Below are 25,549 nucleotides of genomic sequence, written 5' to 3' on the forward strand. Positions count from 1 at the left end.
ATGACAACATTTACAATTGACACTTATATGAAACATTTATTTGTTTTGCTCCGCTAATCCACATTCATTGCACCATAATTCAACAAGGTTTTTTTTTTTTTCGAGGGAAGTTATTTCACCCCCGTTGACTCTTCAATCAATATCAATAAAGTGGTCTAGTTATCTATTTTACCCTCCTTCAACAACCAGCAGATCAATACCCATCTGTCATGGTTTCACCCGCTGAATGTTATCGCTTGTGCCGGAGATTAGCTCGCCGTAGCATCTTATCCTGACGTCTTCTGTTATCCTGAGTTATGTAGGTTAGAAGGAGGAGGAGGTCTATCTCAGTGCTTTCCAGGCTTTACTTTCCCAATCGCCTCATACTGAAGAAATAATGTTTAGAGGCTTGCAGTGTTGATTAATCTGTAGATTATTTTCTTGATTAATCGATCAGTTGTTTGGTCTAAAAAATTATGAAAAATGTGGCTCAGTGTTTCCCAAAGCCCAAGATGACGTCCTCAAATGTGTTGTTTTGTCCACAACTCAAAGAGATTCAGTTTGCTGTCACAGAGGAGTAAAAAAAAACAGAAAATATTCACATTTAAGGAGCTGGAATCAGAAAATTGTTCTTAAAAAATTACTCAAACCGATTAATCGATTATCAAAATAGTTGGCGATTAATTTAATAGTTGACAACTAATTGATTAATTGTTGGGGGCTCTATTTGTGACAATAATTAGCATTTTCTGTACATACATACAGTTGTAGTTTGTAATAAAACCCTAAAACTGAACTATTTTATCTTTTTTTGTTTTTGTCAAAACACACTAAAGAGTTTGACATTTTCAAAAAGCCGCCCTGTCAGGATGAGTTCCCTCTAATATCTTACCACACATATTTATAATGTATCGCAACCTGTGTTTTGGCCAAGGTCTAACAGTGCCGCATGCCGTTACTTGGTGTTTATACTATCATCAATACATTTTCAATTTCTGTGGTGCACAATTGGTATCTATCCTGCAGGAGTATTTTTCTATGCTGTCTGAAAAAACAACAAATTTAGTATTTAATTTTGCAGTTTTCCTCTTTCCACAACCTTCTAAAACACTGATTCTCAAAGTGCGGTCTGTGAAAAGTTTCATTCATTTAAATCATCATGATATACTGTATATACATATATATTAAAAAAAAATATACATTTTTTTTTATTTTATTTTATTGTATTTAATAAATGAATGAATGAATGAATTTATTTTATTTTTTATATATTTTTATTTTATTTTATGTATTTTTTTTAAATCCTAGATATTTTTATTTAATTTTAAATTTTTAATTTTTTTTAAAACCCTATATAATATTGGAATCTATAGCATAATAGTTTATAAATTAAGTTATTTTTACATTTGTTCTAATCTATGATAATCGTGTAATTTGTGTGATATAGTGACGGCCCTAATGTCTAATATCTTTCTGGCACATTTCTCTTGTGTTCTTTCTCATAATTAAAACTACAGAATTGTAAAAAATAGTCTACGTCAGATCATTCTTAGGGACATACATGAGGGGGTCCTCAGTATATTCTCTATTTCGTAAGGAGTCCTCTGCTCTAAAACAACCTTGAATTAAGAAGGAAAAGGTATATCCCTTGTTAACGCGGGAGCCTTTCTCTGTCACGTTGGTGTGGAGGGTCATCCATATCCCAGACTGTCACAGCACCCGACCAGGTCCATCCTTCAAGTCCTGACCACTCTCCCCCATCTGTCTGTCAGGCCGGGACTTGACCTCTGACCTCTGGAGGCCCGCCCATCTTGTTACCCCTAACCCCTCAGTTGATTGTGTCACTGACCGGCAACGGTTAATACGTCTTTGTTTTTTCACTCTCGGAAAGCAGAAAACATTTATTGCCGACGGTTCACAGAAACTGTTTGAACGCCACCTTTTTAAAAATTACACAAAGAAAAATCACTCCCGGTGAAAACTAAATGAAGGTTCTGGTAACATCTTGAAATGCAGGAAAGCAACCTGTATAAATGTTGAGATAATTTTTTGCACGTGGTTGGATAGGATAATAATACCACAGAGTAGGATCAGCTCAGATCAGGCGTTGCCTTGGAAGCAGCCCCGAGGGGCGGGGGGGGGATTTAGTTGGAGCTCCTGAAGCGCTGCTACTTTCAAATGATGCTAGCTTTCCAACACCGTCGAACCGATCTTTAAGTATTTCTTTCAGTTCGTTCTCTCCGTCTCTCACAAACTGAAGGTCCTTTCAGACACAACGCGACAACGGCACCACTGACCTCTGAAACACGTTATTTCCAACGGCTTGCGTCGCACCACGACGTCAAGCAAAGCCCAACTTTGAGCGCTGCAGGCTGTGATGTACGCCGAACCCAGCAGTGAGTGCAGCTCAAACTGCGCCGTGTCGCAGGCGTAGACTGCTCTCTTCCGCTGAGGAATTGACAGTTGGTGTAGCTGTATGGTCGTCCGGGTGGATACAGTGGGGATTCTACACGCTGTTCAGTTCCAGAAACAGTTCAAGATAACGAGAAGGAAACAAAAGTGTGAACATTTGTCATAAATCAGGAGAAATACGGGAGAATTGTGACCCCGGGGAGGAAAACGGGAGAGGGCGATGAAAAACGGGAGTGTCGCGGTAACATCGTATGACTGATAGTATGTCTGATATACTGTTATTTTATATGTGTCGAGGCGTGAATTTCACCCCGGTCAGTTCCGCTCACCACGTCTGAAGCACATTTCAGTCAAGAGTCAAAAATCGTGAGATGAAAGAGATCATCATTAACACTGAGGATCATTATTCTCTTGAGAGGAATGACACCATTACAGAGACGTATAAAAGGTAAAATAGTGTAGATTTAAATTTCTTTCATCCCCCATCCTTCTCTCCCCGTCTCTCCCCGTCTCTCCCCGTCCTTGTACCTTGATGCCTGCTTAATGCCCAGACTGATGAGCCCAATTTGGACTGGTTCTGCAGCCGGCCCAGTTTGATTAATGGCTCTAGGTGAGGTAGCATCAGCGCTGCCTCGTCCTTGTTTCATCACCCACACACACACACGCACACACACACACACACACACACACACACACTCAGCCTTGTAATTGATGACGGAGTGCTAACCATTTGCAAACCAAATGTGGAAAAAGGGAGACAGAGCAAACGCTGCCTCTAAGACCTCTCCACCTCCCCTCTTTCTCTCTCTCTCTCTCCCTTCGTATCTGTCTGTCTCTCCACCTCCTCTCACTATCTACACACCCGCTCTTTCATTAGGCATTTGTCACATTGATATGAAGGGTCGGGGCAGCATTGTGACATGCTCAGAGGGCAGTATAAATATTTGATTAGCCCTAATGGAAATCGTCACAGCGCGCTAATTGCGCCACACATTATCTGAGGTATCAGCGGCGGACATCCCCCTTTGATCCTCCCTCCGTCTCCCCCCTCTCGTCTTCCTTCAGCCCATCTCAGCCTCTCTTTCTTTTGTTTATGCGGTTTATTTTGGGTCATATGCCGTTATCTACCGCCCCACCACCACCCCTCCGCCTTCCTGTCAGTAGCCTCTCTCGTTGTAGTCATCTCTCTCTTTCTCTCTCAGTGACGTCTCTGTCTGCCTCTCGTCTCCTCCTCGCCGTGTCTTCTGTGTTGTCCTCCGGTGCCCTGTTTGCTGATGTTCCCCTCCATGACGGAGCCGAGGCTAAATAGCTGCGAGGGCCACATACAGTACGCAACACAAATAGACGCACACAGGGGACCAGAGGACAATACTCAGCCAGGAAGCAACGTGCACACTTGTTTTGCTCGTTCTCTTCTGGAGCTCATGATGTAGCACTATTACATGTGATGTAGACATTGAAAGGGACATATCGTGCTCCTTTTCAGCTCCATCTCCCCCTCTACACACAACAAACAGTTATTCATCTGAGAATAACTAACAATAGTTCATGTTGAATATGAATAATGTGGGATTATTCCTTATTTCATGGGCTATTTGGCTATTTATACTTTATTATTACATACTTAAAAACATTAAGAAACGAAGCATTCAAATAGTCATTTCGAGGTTGGATACCATGGCAACGGTCAAAGCTTTTAAGCATTCAGGTCAGCCCTACTGTATACATACAGTAGATGGACGACACGTCGCCACTTCCTCTCGCTGTACAGAAGTGAAGTCAAAATATCCCAGATACGGGAGATGTCATCTTAACATTTTTGTGTCATTTGGAGCCAGAGTCTGCGCAGTAGTAAACCGGCGGTGGAGCCCCAACCACTTGCGAGCCGAGCACGGGCCGCAGCTTGTCAGCGAGAGACACTCACGGCTGTCAATCATGACGTCTCACCTCCTTTTTATAGCATCAAATAACTAATTAAAACCAAACTTATCAGAAAAATGAACACTTGAACATGCATCAGATAAGAACTACCTAAAATGACAGGAAAAATGTCTTTTTAGTTTGGTCCATGTCCCATCTGCTAACATGGAGGGGCGGGATTTATGACCTATACTGCAGCCAGCCACCAGGGGGCGATCCAGAAGTTTTGGCTTCACATTTGGGGAGCTGTCATGTTATCCATCTTTATACCCAGTCTACGGTTTCTACTAGAACACGTTAACATACTTTATTACACGGCTGTGTTGAAGACTTGATTCTGATTGGTCAATCACGGCGTTCTGCGGTCTGTATTACAGACCGTTGCTATGTATAACAGACTGTTGCTATGTATAACAGACTGTTGCTATGTATAACAGACCGTTGCTATGTATAACAGACCGTTGCTATGGGCGCAGCTCTGATTTTGGACTCTGGAGGACCGTTTTTGTGTCAAAATATTGATTTCTTAAGTAAGTAGCCGTGTAATAAGCGGCCAAATCTGAATGGCTGACATATTTTCTGATCTAGACAGCCCACAAAAAGCTGACTGGGTCGTTTTATTTCACAGTTTGTGGGTTGGTAGACGCACCAGATACCAAAATGAGTGAGTTTTTCATATGTCCCCTTTAAATTATACCATAAAATCACTATAGAATCGATGGATGAATGAAAACAAATGAACGAGTCTCCAGTGCTGCGGGGAATTACATGTATTTGACAGAAATCAAAGGAAATGCTGATTTGATGTGTGGTGATATTTTTTGGCCGTTAACTCAGCAAACATGTTTAATAATGATAATGGTTATGAAAGAAAACCCTCCTTGATCTTCTTTACCAACCGTAACGGGAATTGTGTCAGAAATGGCTGCAGCCTTAACACCTTGAGAGTCTGTTGACTATTTCTAATCACATTTTGGTCTGTTTTTATTGCTCCAGTGGTGGAGTGGTGAACTCAGCTCAGTGAATGTGCCTTTATTCTTACTTGTAGTGATACTTTGAATTCAAATTATATCCTCTTATGATAAACGTGTATCCTTTAACACAGTTGCGATCCTTTTAATGTGCACACAATGAGTTTTATTCCTAACATGTCCTTCCTTAACCTCCATCCTGTTTGTATTTACTTGTTGTTATTTACGGCGCGTCTCCTGCAAAGATCTGTGACATTGTTCGGTGTTGCTCCTCTTTTCTCTCTCTCTCTCTCTCTCTCTCTCTCTCTCTCTCTCTCTCTCTCACCCTCCCTCGGACGTTTCCATTTAGCCAAAGACAAAACAAGTTAATTAGATCGGAAGTGCGGGCCTATCAATGGGGAATCAGTATTCAAATCAAGGCCTTGTCTGGACACAAACAGCAGGAAGCCAAACAAGACCCCGGCGCTGCTGAATGGGAGGACAGGAGAGGGAGAGAGAGACACTGACAGAAACACAGAGAGAGAGAGTCTGTAGTTGGCCAACGCACACAGACTGTTTAGGTGCTGGATCAACTGTATTTTTATTTCCCTTCATGTCTGCGTATATCTGAATGACTTTTTACCCTTAAGAAACTCCAAACATCCAGTATGTTCTGCGTTGCCTCGTGTGAATATCGGTTCAAACTTGACACTTTGAAGCATTTCAATTATTTAATTCTCAGGTTGGTTCTGTGTGAGCTGCGGTTGCCTTCATTTATTCTCACTTTGCTCTCTTATTATGTTGTTACAACTCTCACAAGCTCTCCGCCCTCAGCGTGTTCTCTCTGTGAGTTAAATAAAGGTTGAGTAAAACTCAGGGGTCCATAAACTGGGACACTTCCACTTCCACAATTAGGCAGCGTAGTATACGCCGTGTACTGCATGCCGCTATTATGTAGACAGGAGATACAGGGACTCTAAAATAGCATGCCAGCTTACTTTAAAGGTCAAACATGTCGCATTTAAACATCGATAACGGTAACTTGGATTGTAAGTTTGTTTGTTGTAAGTGTGTTGTGGCACAATCAGAAGTGCGAACAGAGCTGAGTCTTTCAGAGCGTCTAGCACAGGCAACGTGTATTAACACCTTTATTTGTTCAGTACTGTACAATTGAAGGCAAATACATGCAAAGCAATGTCAGAGGAGGAGGTGGGGGGGTGCTTGTAAGTAACAACATCCTGTTTGTGACAGGAAGCAGCGAGCTTTGTTTAGAGAAACATGATCTTAAAATGATCAAGGTAGAAATATTACAGGAGTGGGAGAGAGGACATCATCCGGTTCTATGTGTCATAATTATACAGTAAAAAACTATTATTATCATATGTATGTATAGTATATACAGTATATTGATGTTTATAAAAAGGCTTCTTTCTGCGGCATAAAATACGTCAGTAAATATCCAACTTGTGAATTTTGAAGCTTTTATGTGTCTTAAGAAAGGCGGTTGCTAACAAGTGGCTAAATGAGACTACTGAACGTCTTCACGCCGACTCGTCCACCTTTACAGCCTCGGTGTGTATACTTGTGCTCATGCAACCGTGGTGTAGTTTGTTAGCTTTTTACTTCTGGCGATTGCATTCACACCACATTTGTGGAGATTATTTTACTGACCAACAAAGGTAAATATCATAAACGCGTGTTTGCCACAGAGTTTATTTTCTGTGATAATCCGAAACCCAATGCTTTTTGTGGAGGGAACCAGGGCGATGCTAACTTCCTGGTTGGCCTTCAGATACACGTCATCCCTGCAGCACTCTACAGGTGAATCTGTTGTGTTTTTGGGTGATTCTTTATGTACATATAAACTCAGGGAATTACTCACTCAGTGATCCTTTCTGGCTTTCCATCCCTCCTCCTCTGGATGTGAATACAGCATCAACTAGAATATCACCATTCATGTATCAGATGCACACACACTGTTACAACAATAAATACAAACCGAGAAATACAGCTGTCACACACAAGTACAATATCCAGTTATTATAATGCATAAAACAGGAACATTTTATAATATTTCATTGACAAATTTAAGAGCAATCAGGAGCGCTATTTTCTTGATCTTTTAAAATGGACTTAAATCCCCCCGTAGTAATCAGCTCTGACGATTTCAGTTCCTTCTGTACATTATACTGTACTTTATTCATATTACTTTTAGTGTGTGCATGGCTTTGTTTATATCACATATGGAAGTGAAAGAAAAGGAAAGGGAGAGGAGGAGAGGAGGAGAGGAGAGGAGAGGAGAGGAGAGGAGAGGGGGGAGGAGGGAAAGGTCCCATTATCTCATGTAGAGGGCCACCTGAGCTAAAGACAGCCATTTGTTCCCAAATCGACCTGTCGACCCCCGCCTAATTACCAGCCAATTATTTCCAAATGGACCACATTCACCCCACACCCCGCACACTTAAAGAGGAGAGGGACCAAATTGCCTCTCTCTCTCTCTCTCTCTCTCTTTCTCTCTCTCTGTCTAACTCAGTCGTTCCTCCGATCCCATCCCGTCTTTCTTTTACTTTCTGCTTCTCTTATTTCAGCATATTTTATCCAGTGAGAAATACTTATTGTTGCTTTGCAGTCGCCTCCCACTCAACCACACACTTCATATTTATTCCCAGATCACTCTTTGGTTGTTAATGAAGTGGCCTAATTATGGGAAGATTTGACACTGAGCCTGTGTGTGGGTGTTAGATTATTATCATTTTCACACATACGTATTACGATGCAGCAGCTCTCATAGAGCTGCTTCATATCTCTATATCCTCTCCCTCTCTCTCTCTCTGGCACCGGTCAGTCTCAGCTGGCCGATGTGTATCGATGGGTCCGGCATGCAGGAGCCACCCGAAGGAGAAGAAGGCTGTGCCCCTGTTCCCAGAATTCTTTGTGGTTGGCCTCCATTGTTCGCCACCACTTGTATACAGTATTGTCAGACTGATTGTGAGCCTCCGCTCTCTCTCTCTCTCTCTCTCTCGCTCGCTCGCTCCGCGGACGGCCAGAGAGCAAGCAGAGTGGAGGAGACGGAGCGTAGAGGGGATGAGGAGGAGGAGGAGGAGGAGGAGGAGGAAGGGAGCAGTAAGCATTGTGTCCCTTTGCTCGCCATTCTCCTGCCTTCCCATCTGTTTCCCTCTCTTCCTTCCTGTTTCTGTGGGATAGTGGACAGATTAGTAATAGCACCGCCACGGCTCCTAATAGGGGAAGTCATGGTCGGGAAATACGATGGATCGGTTCGAGATATCATCTGGCCGAGTGGCGCAATAGTTTTGAACTCTGACACCTCGCTGCTCGCTGGCTGACTTTGATCACTTTGGTGCAGAGTGTGTGTGAGTGTGTGTGTGTGTGTGTGTGTGTGTGTGTGTGCACAAGACGGATTATATTGTATTGCTTTTAATTTTCCACCTTCTGCTGTTTTATTCATCTTGTTAATGATTAAATTAGGGCTGTCAATCGATTAAAATATTGAATCGACTGCATGTGATTATCATAAAGCGGGCATGTCTGTAAAGGGGAGACTCGTGGGTACCCATAGAACCCATTTACATTCACTGATCTGGAGGTCAGAGGTCAAGGGACCCCTTTGAAAATGGCCATGCCAGTTTTTGTTGCCAAAATTTAGCGTAAATTTGGAGCGTTATTTTCCTTTGCGACAAGCTAGTGTGACATGGTTGGTACCGATGGCTTCCTTATGTTTTTGTAGGTTCATTTGATACCAGTGTCTTCACTCTAGCTTTGAGCCCGGCACAACCTCCGAAAGATCGTTTGCGATAAAGTGTTAAAGAAATTAGTGCCGTTTAAACAAATTTTAACACTAGTTTAAAGTAAATGTTATTTACTGATATGTTTAAAGGAAGCGTACTTGGTAGCGTTCTCATTTACTTGCAGTGAATATAATAACACCTGAAATTACCTATATGCTATTAAATGAAGTAATTTAGGTAATCCTATAATATTACTACATTTGTTGAGGCTGAATCAGAGAGAGTTTGTGCTGCTGATGCATTGATTGAAGGACTAAAACGAACAATTGTTTTCATTATCAATGACTCTCTTGGGAAGCGGTAATGCTTGATAAACAACTGAAGTGCTTCATTGATTCACTGGCTGTTAATTAAGAGTTGTAATTATGGGAAGAATTGGCAATGAACCTTCTTAGATTAAGTGTTTAGTCTATGAATTGTCCTAAAAAGATTTAAAAAGCTGAGGTTTATGTCTTTATATTGGTTGTTTTGTCTGACCAATAGTCCCCAAAACAAAACCAAAAAATCAGTTTACAAAACCAACAGTGCAAACTGAGAAAAGCATCCTAACATCTGGAAAGCTTTAATCAGAGAATATTTTGCATTTATGCTTGATAAAAGATGTAAACGATTCGTGGATTATTCAAAAAGTGTCAGACAGTTTCTCTCATTTGTTTAATAATTACAGCATTATCTGATTGCCTTAAATATAAATGACCAGAGAGCATAATCATATACCCTCTGACATAATGTTAACAAAACCTGAACATGAAAGTCTTCACAAAGCCAGTATTGAAGGGCTGTTGTGTTGACCTGCCTTATATTTACAGGTGTTTTTGTTAACGTGTCCACCCCCTGTATAGCCTATTCTTCTCCTATAATATATATCCTATTGAGCCCCAGCTTAATATCCCCACAGGGATCATTTCAGCTTCATTTGATCTAATCTAATATACATATTCTGGAAAAGTTCAGTGTTACATGGCTTAATGTGTCCGCCTCAGATGTGTGTGTGTGTGTGTGTTCTGGTGTGTGTTGCGGGCTGAGACAGGCCTGCGTACCGGCCTCCTGGCTGAGTTTGAAGCTAAGTGGATTAGCATATCTCCCATGTCAGCTCCATTCACTGTGACAGCCTGATGACATGGGACCGTGTGACGGCCGCGACCCACCTGACGTCCGCGGCTCAGGCCTCCCAGCAGGTGGTCTGACTCTGGGAGGAGGGAGGGAGCGAGAGGTAGGGGGGGGAGGGAGAGATAGAAGGCAAAGTCATGCTCTCAGCAGTTAGAAGAGTTTAGGTCGTTTTGTCTCTGATACTAGTTGAGGAGAATCGATGCTCTTTTTTTGCTTCAATAAATGAAGCACTAGCACGACACTTAAAGCTGCAGTGGGTAGAAACGGTCACTATATCCTGACAGTAGTGCATGAGACAGGTAATCTGAACAAAATCATGTCCCTCTGTGTCCTCCGGTGCTCCTAACGGCATCTGCAAGATTTCCCAGACCAGAGGAAAACAACCAATCAGAGCTGATGTGAATATATGAATCAATAATCTGTTACTGTAATGCCTATTTCTCTCCTCAAATGTTTTCAGAAACATCTTGTAGTGGACTGTTTAACTGTAAAATGACAAAGTTTGTACAGCGAATAGGAACGCTCTCTTTTTTTTATTAAAGACTTTGTGTATGCCAGATGGTAAGAGAATATACCTAGACTGTGTTTTGCTTTAGGGCTGGGCAGTATGACGATATCTATACCGTCAAGACGATATAAAAATGTCTATTGTATATACGTTTCTATCGCGATATAGGCTGAGCCTATATATATTTTTTTTTTCTCTATAGTTCCACTTAAAACTATTATGTTCATTTTACCCTCAAGTTCTTAAAATAAGAAAATACTTTTTATTTGTCATGTATTTAATTCACACAGGAGTATACAAAAATAGGTTTAAACATGTGGTTATTCTATATAGACTATATATATATATATATATAATATATAATAGATATATATTGTTATTGAGATATGATATGACCTATATTTTATATATATATTTTGGCCTTATCGCCCAGCCCTATTTTGCATGGTGCATGTCCTTCAGTATGAAAAGAGCAATAATCATGTAAAACACAAAACCACAAACAATGGCTGCTGATACATGAAGTACTGTGCATTCACACCATATTCAATACATGTTTATAGGAGTTATTTTGGTTTGATTTTCTTATTTGACTAGCAGTAATTTAACTCACGTTTGTAATCGTCAGCTGATGCTCTAAAATAGTTTGTATTATTTTAAGCACGGAGCTTCTAATTGCAGCCGTTGAACTCCACGTGGTCAACCGGTTTATTATATCTGTTCACCTTGAGCACACTTTGCTTTCTGTAACTATATTTAACTAAAATCCAAAATCAAACATGCACACCCCCCCCCCCCCGTCTTTCCTCCGCAGCACTCCCTTCTCTTTATCTCTTTATCTCCTCTGCTTCTACCTCTCCGTCCTTCCTCACTTCTCCTCTCCTGCAGACTCTCTAGTCTCCCCTGACCCACCTCACTCTCTTCCTCCTCCCCCCGCCTACCGCCACCCTCCTCCTCCTCCTCCTCCTCCTACACAGTCTCGTGCCGGCCTAGCCAGGCAATACTAACACTTTTGTCAGGGTGATTAATAGCATGCTGGATTGTCGTTAATTCACTGGCTAATGACTGGAGGGAGCGGGCGAGAAGAAGAGAGGAGTGGAGCGCAGCGAGGCTGCAGAGTAATAGACTGATGTATGGGTGGAGGCTGCTTCCAGTGGCAGAGGTGAATATCATCACCCCCCCTGCTCCCCTCCATCCACACCCCCACGTACCCACCACTACCACCTCAGACATACAGCTACTGTATAGTAACCAGAAGAAGCTATAGGGTGTAGCGTGCACAAACACATGCAGGTGCATGTCCCCCAGGTGAGGTTTGGGCACATAACACACATGGGCAGCGAGCATGATTTTGCTTGATAGAAAATAGACAGTGGGTATTGTTTTTAATTCAATAGTTAATCCGGTCCTCCGGGATCAAACAGGATTTCATTTTATTACTGCACAATTAATAGAAATTTTACAAAAAATCTTAATATGGCCTACTGCAATTTTCCAATCGTAGGATGAGGAGGAAATCGCAATATTTGTTAAAGGTGAAATGTGTGTCAAAATACCATTTTAAAATAAATATTGTCATCCTGGCTTACAAATCATATTCTACAGAGTTAAAAGACGTCTTTGTTTGGTACAGATCCCCGCAAAAATCACACCATAATAATTTTAATATGCCTTTCAATGATGATGTAAAAATTATCATTCCCTCTAATAATGCAATTTCAGGCAAAATAATCACAATTAGATATATATATATTTTTTTTAAATCGTGCAGCCCTTCTGCAAATGTGTTTTTTCAAAATATTGCAAACAAAATTTCAACTAATTTCGTTATTTTGAGATAAATTGATTTGCATTTGAAAGGAACAGCTGTGCGTTCCAGTGAGAGTAAAACTGAGAGTTTTAGGAAGATTTAATTATTGAAACTTTGTTGCAGATTTTTATTTGACTGCGACTCGTGAAAGTCACCGTTTTCACTTTTGCGGAAAAACTGCCAGAATTTGAGAAAGAGTTATCGGACCTCGTGAATATTGGAGGAGTATATTTGTGGTAATTGTTGTTGCAAGATCATGAAATGCCAGAATATCTGGTTCATTTTCCAATTAAATAAAAAAAAACTTGTTTGTGCCGCCACCAAGCATGACCGCTGCGTCACATTGCCTCATTTAGATATTGCACATATTAGATATGCAACAATATTGATATTTTAAAATAGTTTTTAAGCTGTACAAGAGTGAGGACTTGCAGTACGTAACTCTGACAGGAAGTCATCAAGATGTCATTGAATCAGGCAAAAAATGTGACTTCACATTTAAGACTTAAACACTAAAACAAAAGACGTCTCCCTCACACACGTGCACGCTGACGTGCACACGGTCTAACCCTTTCTCCTCCCTGGTTAATAAGAATGGATGGGTTTGTTCTGCACGCTGTCTGCCTTGGTGCTCCCTTAGCTGGCTGTCTGGCCTCCCCAGTGGCCTGCTAAATGAAGCTGCACCAGGAGTGAGTGTAGGGACACATGCACACGTACACGCACACACACATGCACATGCACATGCACACGCACATGCACATGAAGGGGAAAAAAGAAAAGACACTGAGAAGTAGTGCAATAGTTTGTTCCTACATAGTGGAAGGTGTTATCTGCATCAGTTCTCCTTATATAGCATTAATGTCTGTAAGGGACATTTAATTTACTGTAATTATTCACCCCGCGTTCAACTTCACGTTGTTGAAAAATTGTCTTAAAATTAAATTATAGTCAAAAATATTTGTATTGATTTCCTCCATCACGTTTCTAGATATTGACACGTAGTCCTCGCTGTTCCTCCCGCTGACAGATGTGTTCATAAATCAGATTTTCCAAATCAAAAAAGCCACCGTAGTGAAATAGGACCGAAACTATAAAATTGATTTATGAATGGTTTTACATGGTGGGGAGGATTTGACTACGGTGGTGGACATTCAAACTCTGCCGACACCACCTTGTTTGTGTGAGTGTTTGTTCGAGAGGTTGATGACGTCACTGGTCCGGTCCGGGGGAGCCCTGCAGAAAGGGAAATATACAAAACATTTAGTAGTTCGGCTTATCTGGGAAAGTGGGTGTGTGGCGTTACTCTCAGCAGCTGCTATGGCGTTTTGGTTTAAATCAACTCAGGTAAAGTTTAGTTCTGCCTGTACGGGTTTGTCATGGTAAAGCTGACCCTCGTTTAGATCTAGGACAGTTAAGATGAGATGCGTAGAAACTGAGCTCTCCGTGGGAACGTTTAGGTCTTAATCATCAGTTAAATCACGTCTCTTTTTTAGTTCACTCTTTTCTCATCTTATTTTCACACGATTCCTCCTTTTCACATTCTCATTTGACCTGCCAATCGTCTTCTTCCTCTTCAACACGTTCTCATCCCAACTCGTCACATACTGCTGCTTGGTCACACTTTAGGTTTAGGCAACAAATCCTCGTAGTTGGTTGGGCTTAAAGCTAGTAAAATGAATGAGACTTAACATTGTGAACTCGGCACTAGGGCTGGGCAACATATCGATATTATATCATGATATAAAAGGCTAAAGGATGCCTCGTGCAGCAGCATCAGACGCCGACCGCCGTGACAAAGCGTCTGTATTTGACGCTCTGGGAATGAGGACGGGTTGTCCTGTTTCATCCAGCTCCTTTCTCCATCTCTCTCCATCTCCATCCATCCTCTCTGTTTCTCCCCCCTCTCTCCCTCTCCCCCCTCCTCTCTCCACTCTCCCCCCTGGGTGATGTTTGCAACTCAATTTGGCAAATGTAACTCGATATTGATTATTATTAATATTTATCATGTTTGTGAACATGTTTTCTTCTAGTGCTATTAATCTGCCCTGTTAATAAATGTCTGCAGCAGCCGGGGCCCCGGGGCCCCTTGGGACCACAGGGCCACCACACACACACACACACACGCACACACACACACACACACCTGCTCTCAGCTGCAGGAGGTGGCCTGCTGTCTTCTATTTACCTGCAGGCTTTATTCCAGCGTATACACACACATATAAAAACACACACACTATTGGGTGAGGGAATGCCTTTAGGCTGCTCAGCACAAATAACACATCAATACATCAGCCGCGTTGTATCGGCACTACACACACACACACACAAACACAGAAGTGCACGCTCAACGTATAAAAACACACACAAAGGCTCTGCAGCCTGTTTCCTTATTGAGCTGCAGCGACCACATTCAGTCCAGTTGTCTTGTTGTTTTTATGTGGAAATGTTCACAAGTGCTGTGATTATATGTTTTACTGTTCAAATACTACAAGAGAAAGAAAGAAACTAAAGCACAGAGAAGGAGAGAACAGGCTAGAGACAGCTCCCCCTAGCAGCTGTTAATAACCTGATAACCAGTCAGAGATAGACACACACACACTGAAGACTATGCCCTGCATGTTGCCGAGCAATGAAGTATGTGTGCATTTCAACCTTTGTACAAGTTCGTGCACGGCATATGTGCACAGATAATAAATGAAAACACAAATTCATGTCAGTTTTAAAGTAATAAACACAGTTTTACCACATAAAGACAGAAGCAGTTTAAACTGTGACTCACTATAGAGTAAACTTTAATGTGTTATTGTGTGATTATTATGCAGAGCAGCAGTGGTACATGTGCAACCCTCTGGCTGGGGGGGGGGAATCTTTTTAAACTCTATTTCATTTGCCCCTTTCTTTCTTTCTTTCTTTCTTTCTTTCTATGTTCCTTTCATTTTTTTCTGCCACTGCGATCCTTCTTTACCCGCTCTGAAGAAGAAGTCATGTAGTAGTTTTAAGTGTTGCTTGGAAATGTTCCCCGGTGCTTTTACAAGGGGAAGTGTGGCGCTCTCGCTCGGAGAGGCTTGCTGGTATTGTAGCTGACCGTGCCCCCGTTGCTCGCTCACTACTTCCAACCAAACACACTATGAAACGCTCTCCTTTGGCTATATACCTCGTCACATGCTTCCATTTATACGTCATTTTGAATATACAGTGTCCCCTCCGTGCCACCGTGGAAAAACACAGCATTGTACAGTTTTTCACCTCTCACTCAGTCCCACCTTTGATTTGCACTCGTTTGATTTTTACAGCCGCCTCTCTCCTCCGCCCCTCCTGTTTTAAAGCAGAGGGTGTTTTGGGCTCCTTTGTGTGGAGACAGAATCATCAAAGGCCTGCTTAATGCAGAGGAACAGGTACCAATATCACTCTGTGGCCCAATAATGCAGCTAAGTGGGACCATATTGACGCAATATAGCGGCACAAACAGCAGATTAAGCTCTGGGGCTTGAATGGCGCCCCTCACACACTTCTACACACACATGTGCACATGTACGCGCAGAGCTCCCACATCAAAATGTTTGGTCATTTATTGCTCAACCAGCTACCCATTTTTCATATCTGTCATGGTCCACACATTCTCCCCTCTGCCTGCCTGCCTTTCTTTCTTTTTTTTCTCTCTTCGCCAGACGATCTTTCCTCCCCATATTTGGAGCCGGTGCAGAATTTTGCATAGTTTTGCCTTTTCCCTGGATACTGTCTTTTCATCAGTGGCTGGCTTTTCCTTTTGAATTGAACCAGATCAATTTACGGCCCAGACAAAGATACAGTCTCTGTGTGCGTTGGAGGGGGAAGGCAGTGAGGGGAAATGGGACGTGTGTGCTTTATGATGGCCGTCATCGGTGCACACGTCCTATTTCCAGCTCTCTTTTCTTGTTATCATAGTCACAGCCGTGGCTCCACCGTGCTGCTCGCTCTCTAGTAAAGTGCACACCTGGTCTTGATGCTCAGTGTGGTCTGCAGTGCTTTACACTCCTGTATGTGCATCCCCGTATACAAGTACAAATGCATCTTTAACTACAGTTTTACAAAGAGTTTTCTCAATGAAGGCATGACTGCTTGTTCTGCAAGAAATGAGTTGATCCTAATTTGTAGAGTTGTCCTGATAACGATACCAGTATCGGAAATGTGGCCGATACGGCCCGACATTTGGGATCGGCTATCGGCGAGTACGCCAGAGTTGAAACAAAGTTTACTTTTTTATGCAATCAGAACAGTGAGATCTGCATTTGCATTTATCACAGAAGACGCATGTCTTTGCAAATAAAATAAAGTATTGACTGAGTTAATCTTTGCATGTAAACTACTAATTAAAAATCAGTACAGTATTTTCGATTAGGGCTGTCAAAGATAATGTGATAATAACGCGTTAACGCAAGTTCATATTAACGCCACTAATTTCTTTAACGCATTAATGCAATCTGGAGGTTGTAGTAGGTTCAGTTTTAAAGCTAGAGTGAAGATCCTGGCATCATATGAAGCTAGAAAAACCTAATGAATCCATCAGTACCAACCATGTCATGCTAAATTTTGGCGAGGAAAAATCTGGCATGTCCATTTTCAAAGGGGTCCCTTGACCTCTGACCTCCAGATATGTGAATGTAAATGGGTTCTATGGGTACCCACGAGTCTCCCCTTTACAGACATGCCCACTTTATGATAATCACATGCAGTTTGGGGCAAGTCATAGTCAAGTCAGCACACTGACACACTGACAGCTGTTGTTGTCTGTTGGGCTGCAGTTTGCCATGTTATGATTTGAGCATATTGTTTTTTGCTAAATGCAGTACCTGTGAGGGTTTCTGGACAATATCTGTCATTGTTTTGTGTCGTTAATTGATTTACAATAATAAATATATACATACATTTTCATAAAGCAGCATATTTGCCCACTCTCATGTTGATAAGAGTATTAAATACTTGATAAATCTCCCTTTAAGGTACATTTTGAACAGATATTAATCGCGATTAAATATTTGAATCGATTGACAGCCCTAGTATCGTAACATCTCTACTTATTTGACGCAGTATTTATAGGATCCTTCCCAGAATTCCTGCGTTGCAGTCAGTGTTGTTCCTTCCTACCCAGACTATACAGCTCAGACTTTATGCCACAAGGCACATGTGTTTGTGTGCGTCCAGGCAGACGGCAGAAAATGACTCCAGATCTCTATCTCTCTGCATTTAAGTCTAGAGTGCTCTGATTAAACACAACCACAGAACAATTTGCCCGTTTGTAAGGCCCTCCGATTAAACCGCTGATTTTCAGCACCGTGTCAAGTTATTTCGCCATGGCAACGCTGATTACAATGTTATCAGCATTGAATATTTATTTTTTTTTATCTTGAAAGAAAATATAGTCAGATTTTTCTGTAATGGCGATTGTTATGCGGTTGCCTTGTGAAATAATTGAAATTGTTATATTTGAGTCAGTGTCTATAAATGTCATATCTATGTCATATCTGGTAATTTCACCGGGACATGCAGTAATTATGAGATATCATCTTTACCTACAACACCATCTGATCTCTTGCACATGTGTTTAGAGTACAGTAACAGCTCCTGCAGTTGCAAACAGATGTGTGTTTGTGTGCCTGCATCTGTGTTCATACGTCGCCCCTAAAAATCTTTGTTATTGCAAGCCGTGCTACAAAGCAAAGAGCTCCGTTTATGGCACGCATTTACAATTTATCAAATAAATGGGATGCCTTCATGTGGCCTGGGCCGGGCTCTCAGGCAGAGCAGCGTAGTTTTCCACTGGAATAACAGCCGCCGAACAAGCAGCCCATTGTAGCCGCAGCCAGCGCCGGGACCCCCAAGGTGCGAATTAATGATTGACCCCTGATGTAATCAGGATAAATAGCTCCCCGTAAAAAGAGAAAGAGATGGCGAGAGGAACGGCGAGAGAAAGAACAACATAAGGAGGCAGGGAGAGGAAGGCACTATCTGGCCCGGGTGTTTTTTAAGAAGCCCCTCGGGGGAGACGGACCTAACATCTCTTTCTGGGTCTTTTGAGACCCCGAGCTAACATACAGCTGTTTAAAAGCAGCTCGGTCTTCAGTTTTTAGACTCTTCGCCTCCTCCTCTTCGTCCTCTTCCTGGCCTCTTTCATTACTGCAACTTTTTTGGTGGTCAACTTGTCTCACAGAGGGGAGGAGAGAGAGAGAGAGCTCGTCTCTGGTGGCATTTAATCTAAAAATTAAAAGTTTTTTCTCCAGGCTATTTTTTTATGAATTAACTAAGTTACATCTGAGAGTTCCTATCACACTGCGTTGGCCGTTTCAGCCTCACTTTACTGCTTCATGTGTCTCACAAAAGATGTTTTGTTCATTAAAATTAAGAGGGAATGTTTTTTCTCCTTGTTACTCAATTATTTGACGCAGCGATCTGTGCATTTTTTTTTGTGCACAGAGGCTCTTAAAGCCAAATAGTATTTAATAGATTTTCCGAGGCTGTCTTTCTGCTTGTCAAAATTGCTCTCAATGGGTCAAGTGCCAGCGAGAGTGGGGGGGGGGAGTGAAGAGAGAGAGTGAAGTGAAAAAAAAAAGTGTTTAACAGCCTGAAAACACTTTTGATTGTGCAGAGGGAGCAGCAGATAGGGCTCACTTATAAAACTTTAATTGATCTGTGAAAAGTGGAAGCTACTGCTGGCTCACTTGTTCCAATGCTTAATTGCGCGCCTGTTCTGAGCCCCATGTGAAACAGTGATCATTAAAAAATAGGTTCTTTTCCAGTACCAAATCACTGGATGACGCAGAATCAGTCATAAAAGGAGCTGGTTTTTTAACTGCTGCAGCTTTATATGATAAGTTTCCCGGATCTGCGTGGACATGCTGCAGGTCTGCCAGGCGCTGAAAAGCCCGTGTCGCATGCTTTCGTAGTTTCACATTTCACATTTTAAAACGTACATGTCATTTAATTTAACAGCTTTCACAGTCTGTCACTGGGCACAAACCCAAATATTTATCAAAGAACAAAAAAAAACGGATGCATTATGCGATGAATGTGCTCCGGTACAATTTCAGTGATTTCTTCTTCTTGATTGGCTCGTTCAACCTTCCTACAGTTTACAAGCCTCAGTGTTTCCCGCCTCACCTTATTAAGCTCTTACAGAAAGAGTAGTTTAGAAATGGTTATACTCCTAAAAAACAGAAATAAAAGAACTTATTAATGATGCATATCTATTGTATTAAACCCACAAACTCTCGTTGTGACCTAATAAACTTTCATGTACTAACAAGCACACATTTTTTGAAAATGTCATGTTGCAGCTCCAGCTAGGATCTGGGCAGCGGTGGCAGGGCTTGGCAGCAGGCTGGATGGAGGCTAACGGAGAAAGAAAGCTTGATTGGAACCACCCCTGCTGTAATTTTGGGCCTAGTTAGCCTGCTGATTGCCAGGCCCTGTGTTTAGATAGTAAAACTGCTGTGGTGCTTTGACTAAAGACACCAGGATCTGTCCTGAGAGGGGAAGAAGGAGACACACAGAGATGTGCTGAGGCTAAAGCACACACACAAACAAACAAATAGTACAGACTAGTAGGAGCGCCAGATATTGAAATCTGTCTTGTACCGTGTTCGACGTTCTTTTGTTAAATAGAACAAATTTCTTTCGTAGAAAGGCATGTTTGTGTTCCTCAAAATAAGATATTGGAAAAAAAGTATTGGTAGAAAAAAGCCCAGGTATGGTTTCAGCGTTGATGTTCATAGAGGGATATGGTAGATAATGTGCTGTTATACCCCACACACATACTTGCCAACCCTCCCAATTTTCTCCCGTATCTCCCCCGGTTTATGACACATTTTCAAACCTTTTCCTTTTCCTTATCTCAACCTGTATCTGGCACTGTACAGTGGTGTATAAGCCCTGCTGTTTCCACCCGGACAACAATAGAGCTACACCAAATGTAGTTTCCCGGCGGAAGAGATGCGCCCAAAGTCGAGGTTTGCTCGACGCAGCGAAAAGCCGGCGCGGCGCTTGCCATTGTATATAACGGGTTTCAGAGCGCAGTGGTGCCGTTATTGCATTTTGTCTGATAGGGCCTTCACTGAGGGAGAAATGGAAAGAACTAAGAAGAACTCAAGCATGAATAAAAACTGATGAATATTAGTTTTTGCCAGAGATTCACACAAATTCACTCCACAGGGGCGAATTGTTCAGTTTTTTTTTCCTGAGAATTAAAAGTAAAATTAAAAGTAGGCCTATTTAACATAACAATACTGTTGCAGTGCACTTACTAGTTTATCATTTTCATTTAAAACACATCAGAATGCAGGAAAGAAAATCTCTGAAACTCAACCCGGAGACCCCCCGCTTTGGTTTTGAAATCCTCCCTATTTCTGAGGTCTCACAGTTGGCCCACACAGCGAAGCAGCTCACTGAGATGCTTTTGCATCGTCATGCACATTTACAAACCTTCACAGTCCACAAAACAATCCTCAAAAACACATTTAGAGAAATGGGATGAATCTTAAAGCCAAATGTGCATCGACACACACAGACACGTTGTGAACGGTGGGATCCTCGAGCGCAGGCACAATCAAATTGTCAATCTATGGACGTGACGGTAACGCTAGGCGACGAGGCTAACCAGTTCAGCGATATACAGCGATCATTTGTAAGATGAGTCCTGGCAGGAAACATCGACTGCGAAAGAATTGAGAGCTTTTCCCATCAGCGACTTGGCTAACCTGAAGCTTCTTCTCCTCGTCTGTCTGACTCTTCTCACGTAGCCTCTGGAAAATGTGTGAGCTCAGCGTCGTGTAGCTGAAGGCCATCAGATCGATGGGGATTCTTTTCTGAGGACCCCCCCCCCCAAAAAAAAAACTCTCTCATTGTGTGGTTTTCTGACATTTTAAAGGTTAGGACTTAGTCTCTGTAAAAGTATAAATTCGGCGGGGGTAAAACCATAGACCGTATATAAGACGTGACCCATTGGTTTGTGGACTGCAGTTTTGAAACATTGAGTTTTGCAATTTGGCCGTCACCATCTTGTTTTTTTGCAACCAGAAGTGACACGAGAGAGTGGAGCTAAGCAAAGAACGTATATTGCCAAGAAGTGAAAGTCAATTGTTCGTTCCATTGCAACATCAACGCCCAGCAGCAAAGCTACGCTTCCGCCATTTTGGACTGAAAGTGACTACCGGACGTAAAACGTCCGCCTAAAAAGTGCCGTACAACGCCGTGGTAGCGACCTGTCAATCACAGGGTAGCCCCGCCCTAAAACATCCCCTGCTTTATGGTCTATCTGACTCTAAATGGGACCATAATTTACTAAATGAACATCATGCTGTATTGAAGAAGACTTGAAACTAGCGATTGAGACCATAAACTCATGTTTACAATGTTTACTGAGGTAATAAATCAAGTGAGAAGTAGGCTCATTTTCTCATAGACTTCTATACAACCAGACTTCTTTTAGCAACCAGAGGAGTCGCCCCCTGCTGGCTGGTAGAAAGAATGCAGGTTTAAGGCTTCACTTTTCAGACCCGGAAGTTGCCCTCTAGGTAAAACAGAGCCTATCTCTTTTCCTAACATGCTGATGGGAAGAAACTGTGTGTTATGTTCTACCTCCTCTGCCTGCTTGATAACACTTGTCTCTGTTGTGTCTCACAGATGACAGTGAGCCAGTGGACAGCATGTTCGACACACAGGCCGACCTCCCGGGTTTAGCGTGCGGCGGTGGCCCCGACAGCCCGGATGACGACGCAGACGACGGCGTCATCAACAACATGTCCCCCCTGCCCTCACCGACTCCTTCCCATCCAAACAACAACAACAACAACAACCACCACCACCTGCTGCACCCCCACATCTACGCCACCCACCACCACCACCACCTCCACAACAACAGCAACAGCAGCAGCAACGACCAGGACTTCACCACACCCAAGGAGGGCTCGCCCTACGAGGCGCCCGTCTACATTCCCGACGACATTCCCATCCCTAGCGAGCTGGAGCTGCGGGAGTCCTCGGTGCCCGGCGCCGGCCTGGGCGTCTGGGCCAAGACCTGCATCGGTGCTGGCGAGAGGTTCGGTCTGCACAGCACGCTGCATCACGAGGCCACGGGGAAAGACGGCTCCTTTGGATGGGAGGTAGGAACCGGCCTTTTCATTTCACTGTTTATCACTTTTGACATACACAAATGTACGGCGAGATACGAGATGAAAGAGCGATCGCAGCACTGAAGAGGGTAAGTGAATGAACGAGCCGCTCTTCATTCATTCACATTTCCAGCCATCACTCTTCATCCTCAGGCGTATCTCATCATCAGCAAAAGATGCCCGTTCCATTTGCATCCCCTTTGTGTGATTGGACCTCATCTTTTGATCCTGCACACACACACATACGAAACACAGAATTCCAGCAGCACAGCGATGTCAGATGGAAAAATCTGGCTGATTAGTGGAGGTATCAGCTTTTCTGGGCGTCGGTCCGAGCGAGCACACTCATTTGGTCACGCCACCCGATATGGAAATGGAAGAAGCACGGCCCAGTGCGGTGGCAGCATATTGAACTATTAATTTTCATTTCAACATGACATTAGAGGATATTGAAGTTGCTTCAGTAAGCTCATTAGGGGGGGAAAAAAAGAAACCGTCTCTTTCTCTCTGTCTGCCTTTCGCTCGTTCTCATGTGCCTAATCAGAGGTGAAATACTCTGGCCTGCTTCTCATTTCACTGACTCTTCGTTTTTAGAAAGCATAGTCTAATATTACATTTGTTTTGTAATAAGGAATAGAGACTTTTGACAAGTTAATCACTGGAACACCATGTTGTTAAGGGCATGATGTGCTTGAATTAGACACTAGCAGCTTTTTTATTATAGTCTCTGGTAATTATTATGCATTTAGAAGACCACACATAATTGGAACTTTCTGTAAGCAAATATTTCATATTGAATGTTTCACATGTTGGACGATATAAAGTGATGAGATGAAATGATAAAGTTTACTTTTAGAGCTAGAACAAACTTCATGGTGATTAAAACATCCCAGATGCCTTCAGCTGATCCGTTCTGTGAAGTTATTGTAACCTTCAGGCAGACACAGTAGAACTAGTAATATAGGAGCAGGAATAATTATTTCATAAAAGCAGATTGCAATACTTTGTATTATTACTTTGCTTATAGATAAGTTAAAATAGATTTAGATAGATAGATACTTTATTGATCCCGAAGGAAATTGAAGCATCCAGTAGCTTAAACAACACGTCCCAACACAATACACCTTAAAAAGAGATAAAATCGAATAGAATAAAGTAAAATAAAATAAAAATAAGATAACATAAGCAGTGAAGTGACAGCAGTGTGCCAATGGTAAAGTTCTGAATATAGTAGTGTATATTATATATGTGTATGATACAGTACTGTAATGTAATAGTATAATAGTAGTATAGCTGTATAATATGATAATACAAGAAGATATAATAGTAATAATAATAATAATAATAATAATAATATATAGGTGTAATATAGGTTAACACAACAATAATATAAATAGTAATACTAATGATGGTATATATATATATATATATATATATAATATGAATGAAAGATACAGTTTTGAAGATATTGGAGAGTATAAGTGTAGAATTATATTTACATTTACAAACAAAATTACTAGTTATATTGTCAAAACATGTGGCAAGTTTTTTTCACAATTTCTTTTGAGAATAGATGTGTATATATATATATATGTATATATATATATATACATATATATGTATATATATGTATATATATATATGTATATATTGTAGTGCTGTTAAAGTTAACACGATAGGAACGCGTTAACGCAAATTTGTTTTAACGCAGTTTAACAACTTAAGATTTTTGGGTTGGAGCAGGCTCAGTTTTAAAGCTAGATTGAAGATACTGGTATCTGATGATAACCTGATGAATCCATTGGTACCAACCATGTCATACTAGCTTGTCGTGAAGGAGGTTAAATAACACACCAAACATACGCTAAATCTTGGTGAGGAAAAACTGTCATGTCCATTTTCAAAGAGTCCCTTGACCTCTGACCTCCAGATCAGTGAATGTAAATGGGTTCTATGCGTACCCACGAGTCTCCCCTTTACAGACATGCCCACTTTATGATAATCACATGCAGTTTGGGTCAAGTCATAGTCAAGTCAGCACACTGACACACTGACAGCTGTTGTTGCCTGTTGGGCTGCAGTTTGCCATGTTATGATTGGAGCATATTGTTTTATGCTAAATGCAGTACCTGTGAGGGTTTCTGGACAATATCTGACATTGTTTTGTGTTGTTAAATGATTTCCAATAAGAAATATATACATACATTTGCATAAAGCAGCATATTTGTCCACTCCCATGTTGATAAGAGTTTGGACAATCATGTGATTAATCGCGATTAAATATTTAAATCAATTGACTGCCCTAGTATATATCTTCTAAATATAATATCTCAGAACAACTCATAAAAGTGTGGTTATGAATCCCTCGTTGACAAGATTTTAAAGAAATCCCTAAATTGGATCAGTGTGAAGAACTCCTGGTGGTTTCCACCAAATCCTTCATTTCTCTTTTCACCCTGTTTTCCTGCTAACAGTCGTAGGAGGCGATTAGAGCGAGAGGCACACGCTATGTGGCGGAGTGCCAGGCTGAACATTTTCCTTTTTTAAAGTTCATATTATGGCTAGCCATTCGGGGTGCAAAAGGGCACTGCTCCAAAAGCAACACTCTCCCCGTAGCTCTCATGTTTTCTCTCAGTTTTCCTCCTCCTTCCTCTTTTCTCCCCAGACACCCCCCGACTAATGCATATTCATCAGCTCAGCTCTAGCAGCTTTAGTTCTCCGGCTAGGAGGAAAAAAAAGGCCACCTTCAGCTCTGAGGAGATACACATTCACACATGTGCTCACAGAAATGTCCTGGCAGATACACTCACCTTCCTGAAAAGGGAGAGGTTCAGCATGTTGTTGCACTTTTAAGATGACTAGTTTTTTTGGCCACTTTAAAGGAAAACTTCACCCACAAGATGACCATTTGT

At 41.8% G+C, this 25,549-nt stretch overlaps 1 protein-coding gene across 8 annotated transcripts in view; it reads left to right on the top strand.

The window, feature by feature from the left end:
- The window catches only part of prdm16 (PR domain containing 16), a 337,870-nt gene that overhangs the window by 147,689 nt on the left and 164,632 nt on the right, over nucleotides 1-25,549 (top strand). For all 8 annotated transcript variants that reach the window (XM_037772558.1, XM_037772560.1, XM_037772554.1 and 5 more), the window contains one exon: nucleotides 22,150-22,628. In XM_037772558.1, the coding sequence (XP_037628486.1) occupies nucleotides 22,173-22,628 (456 nt within the window). In that variant the 5' untranslated portion in view covers nucleotides 22,150-22,172. The remainder of the gene's footprint in view (nucleotides 1-22,149; nucleotides 22,629-25,549) is intronic.

This window comes from Sebastes umbrosus, chromosome 6 (assembly GCF_015220745.1).
Source record: "Sebastes umbrosus isolate fSebUmb1 chromosome 6, fSebUmb1.pri, whole genome shotgun sequence".
Taxonomy (NCBI): Eukaryota; Metazoa; Chordata; class Actinopteri; order Perciformes; family Sebastidae; genus Sebastes; species Sebastes umbrosus.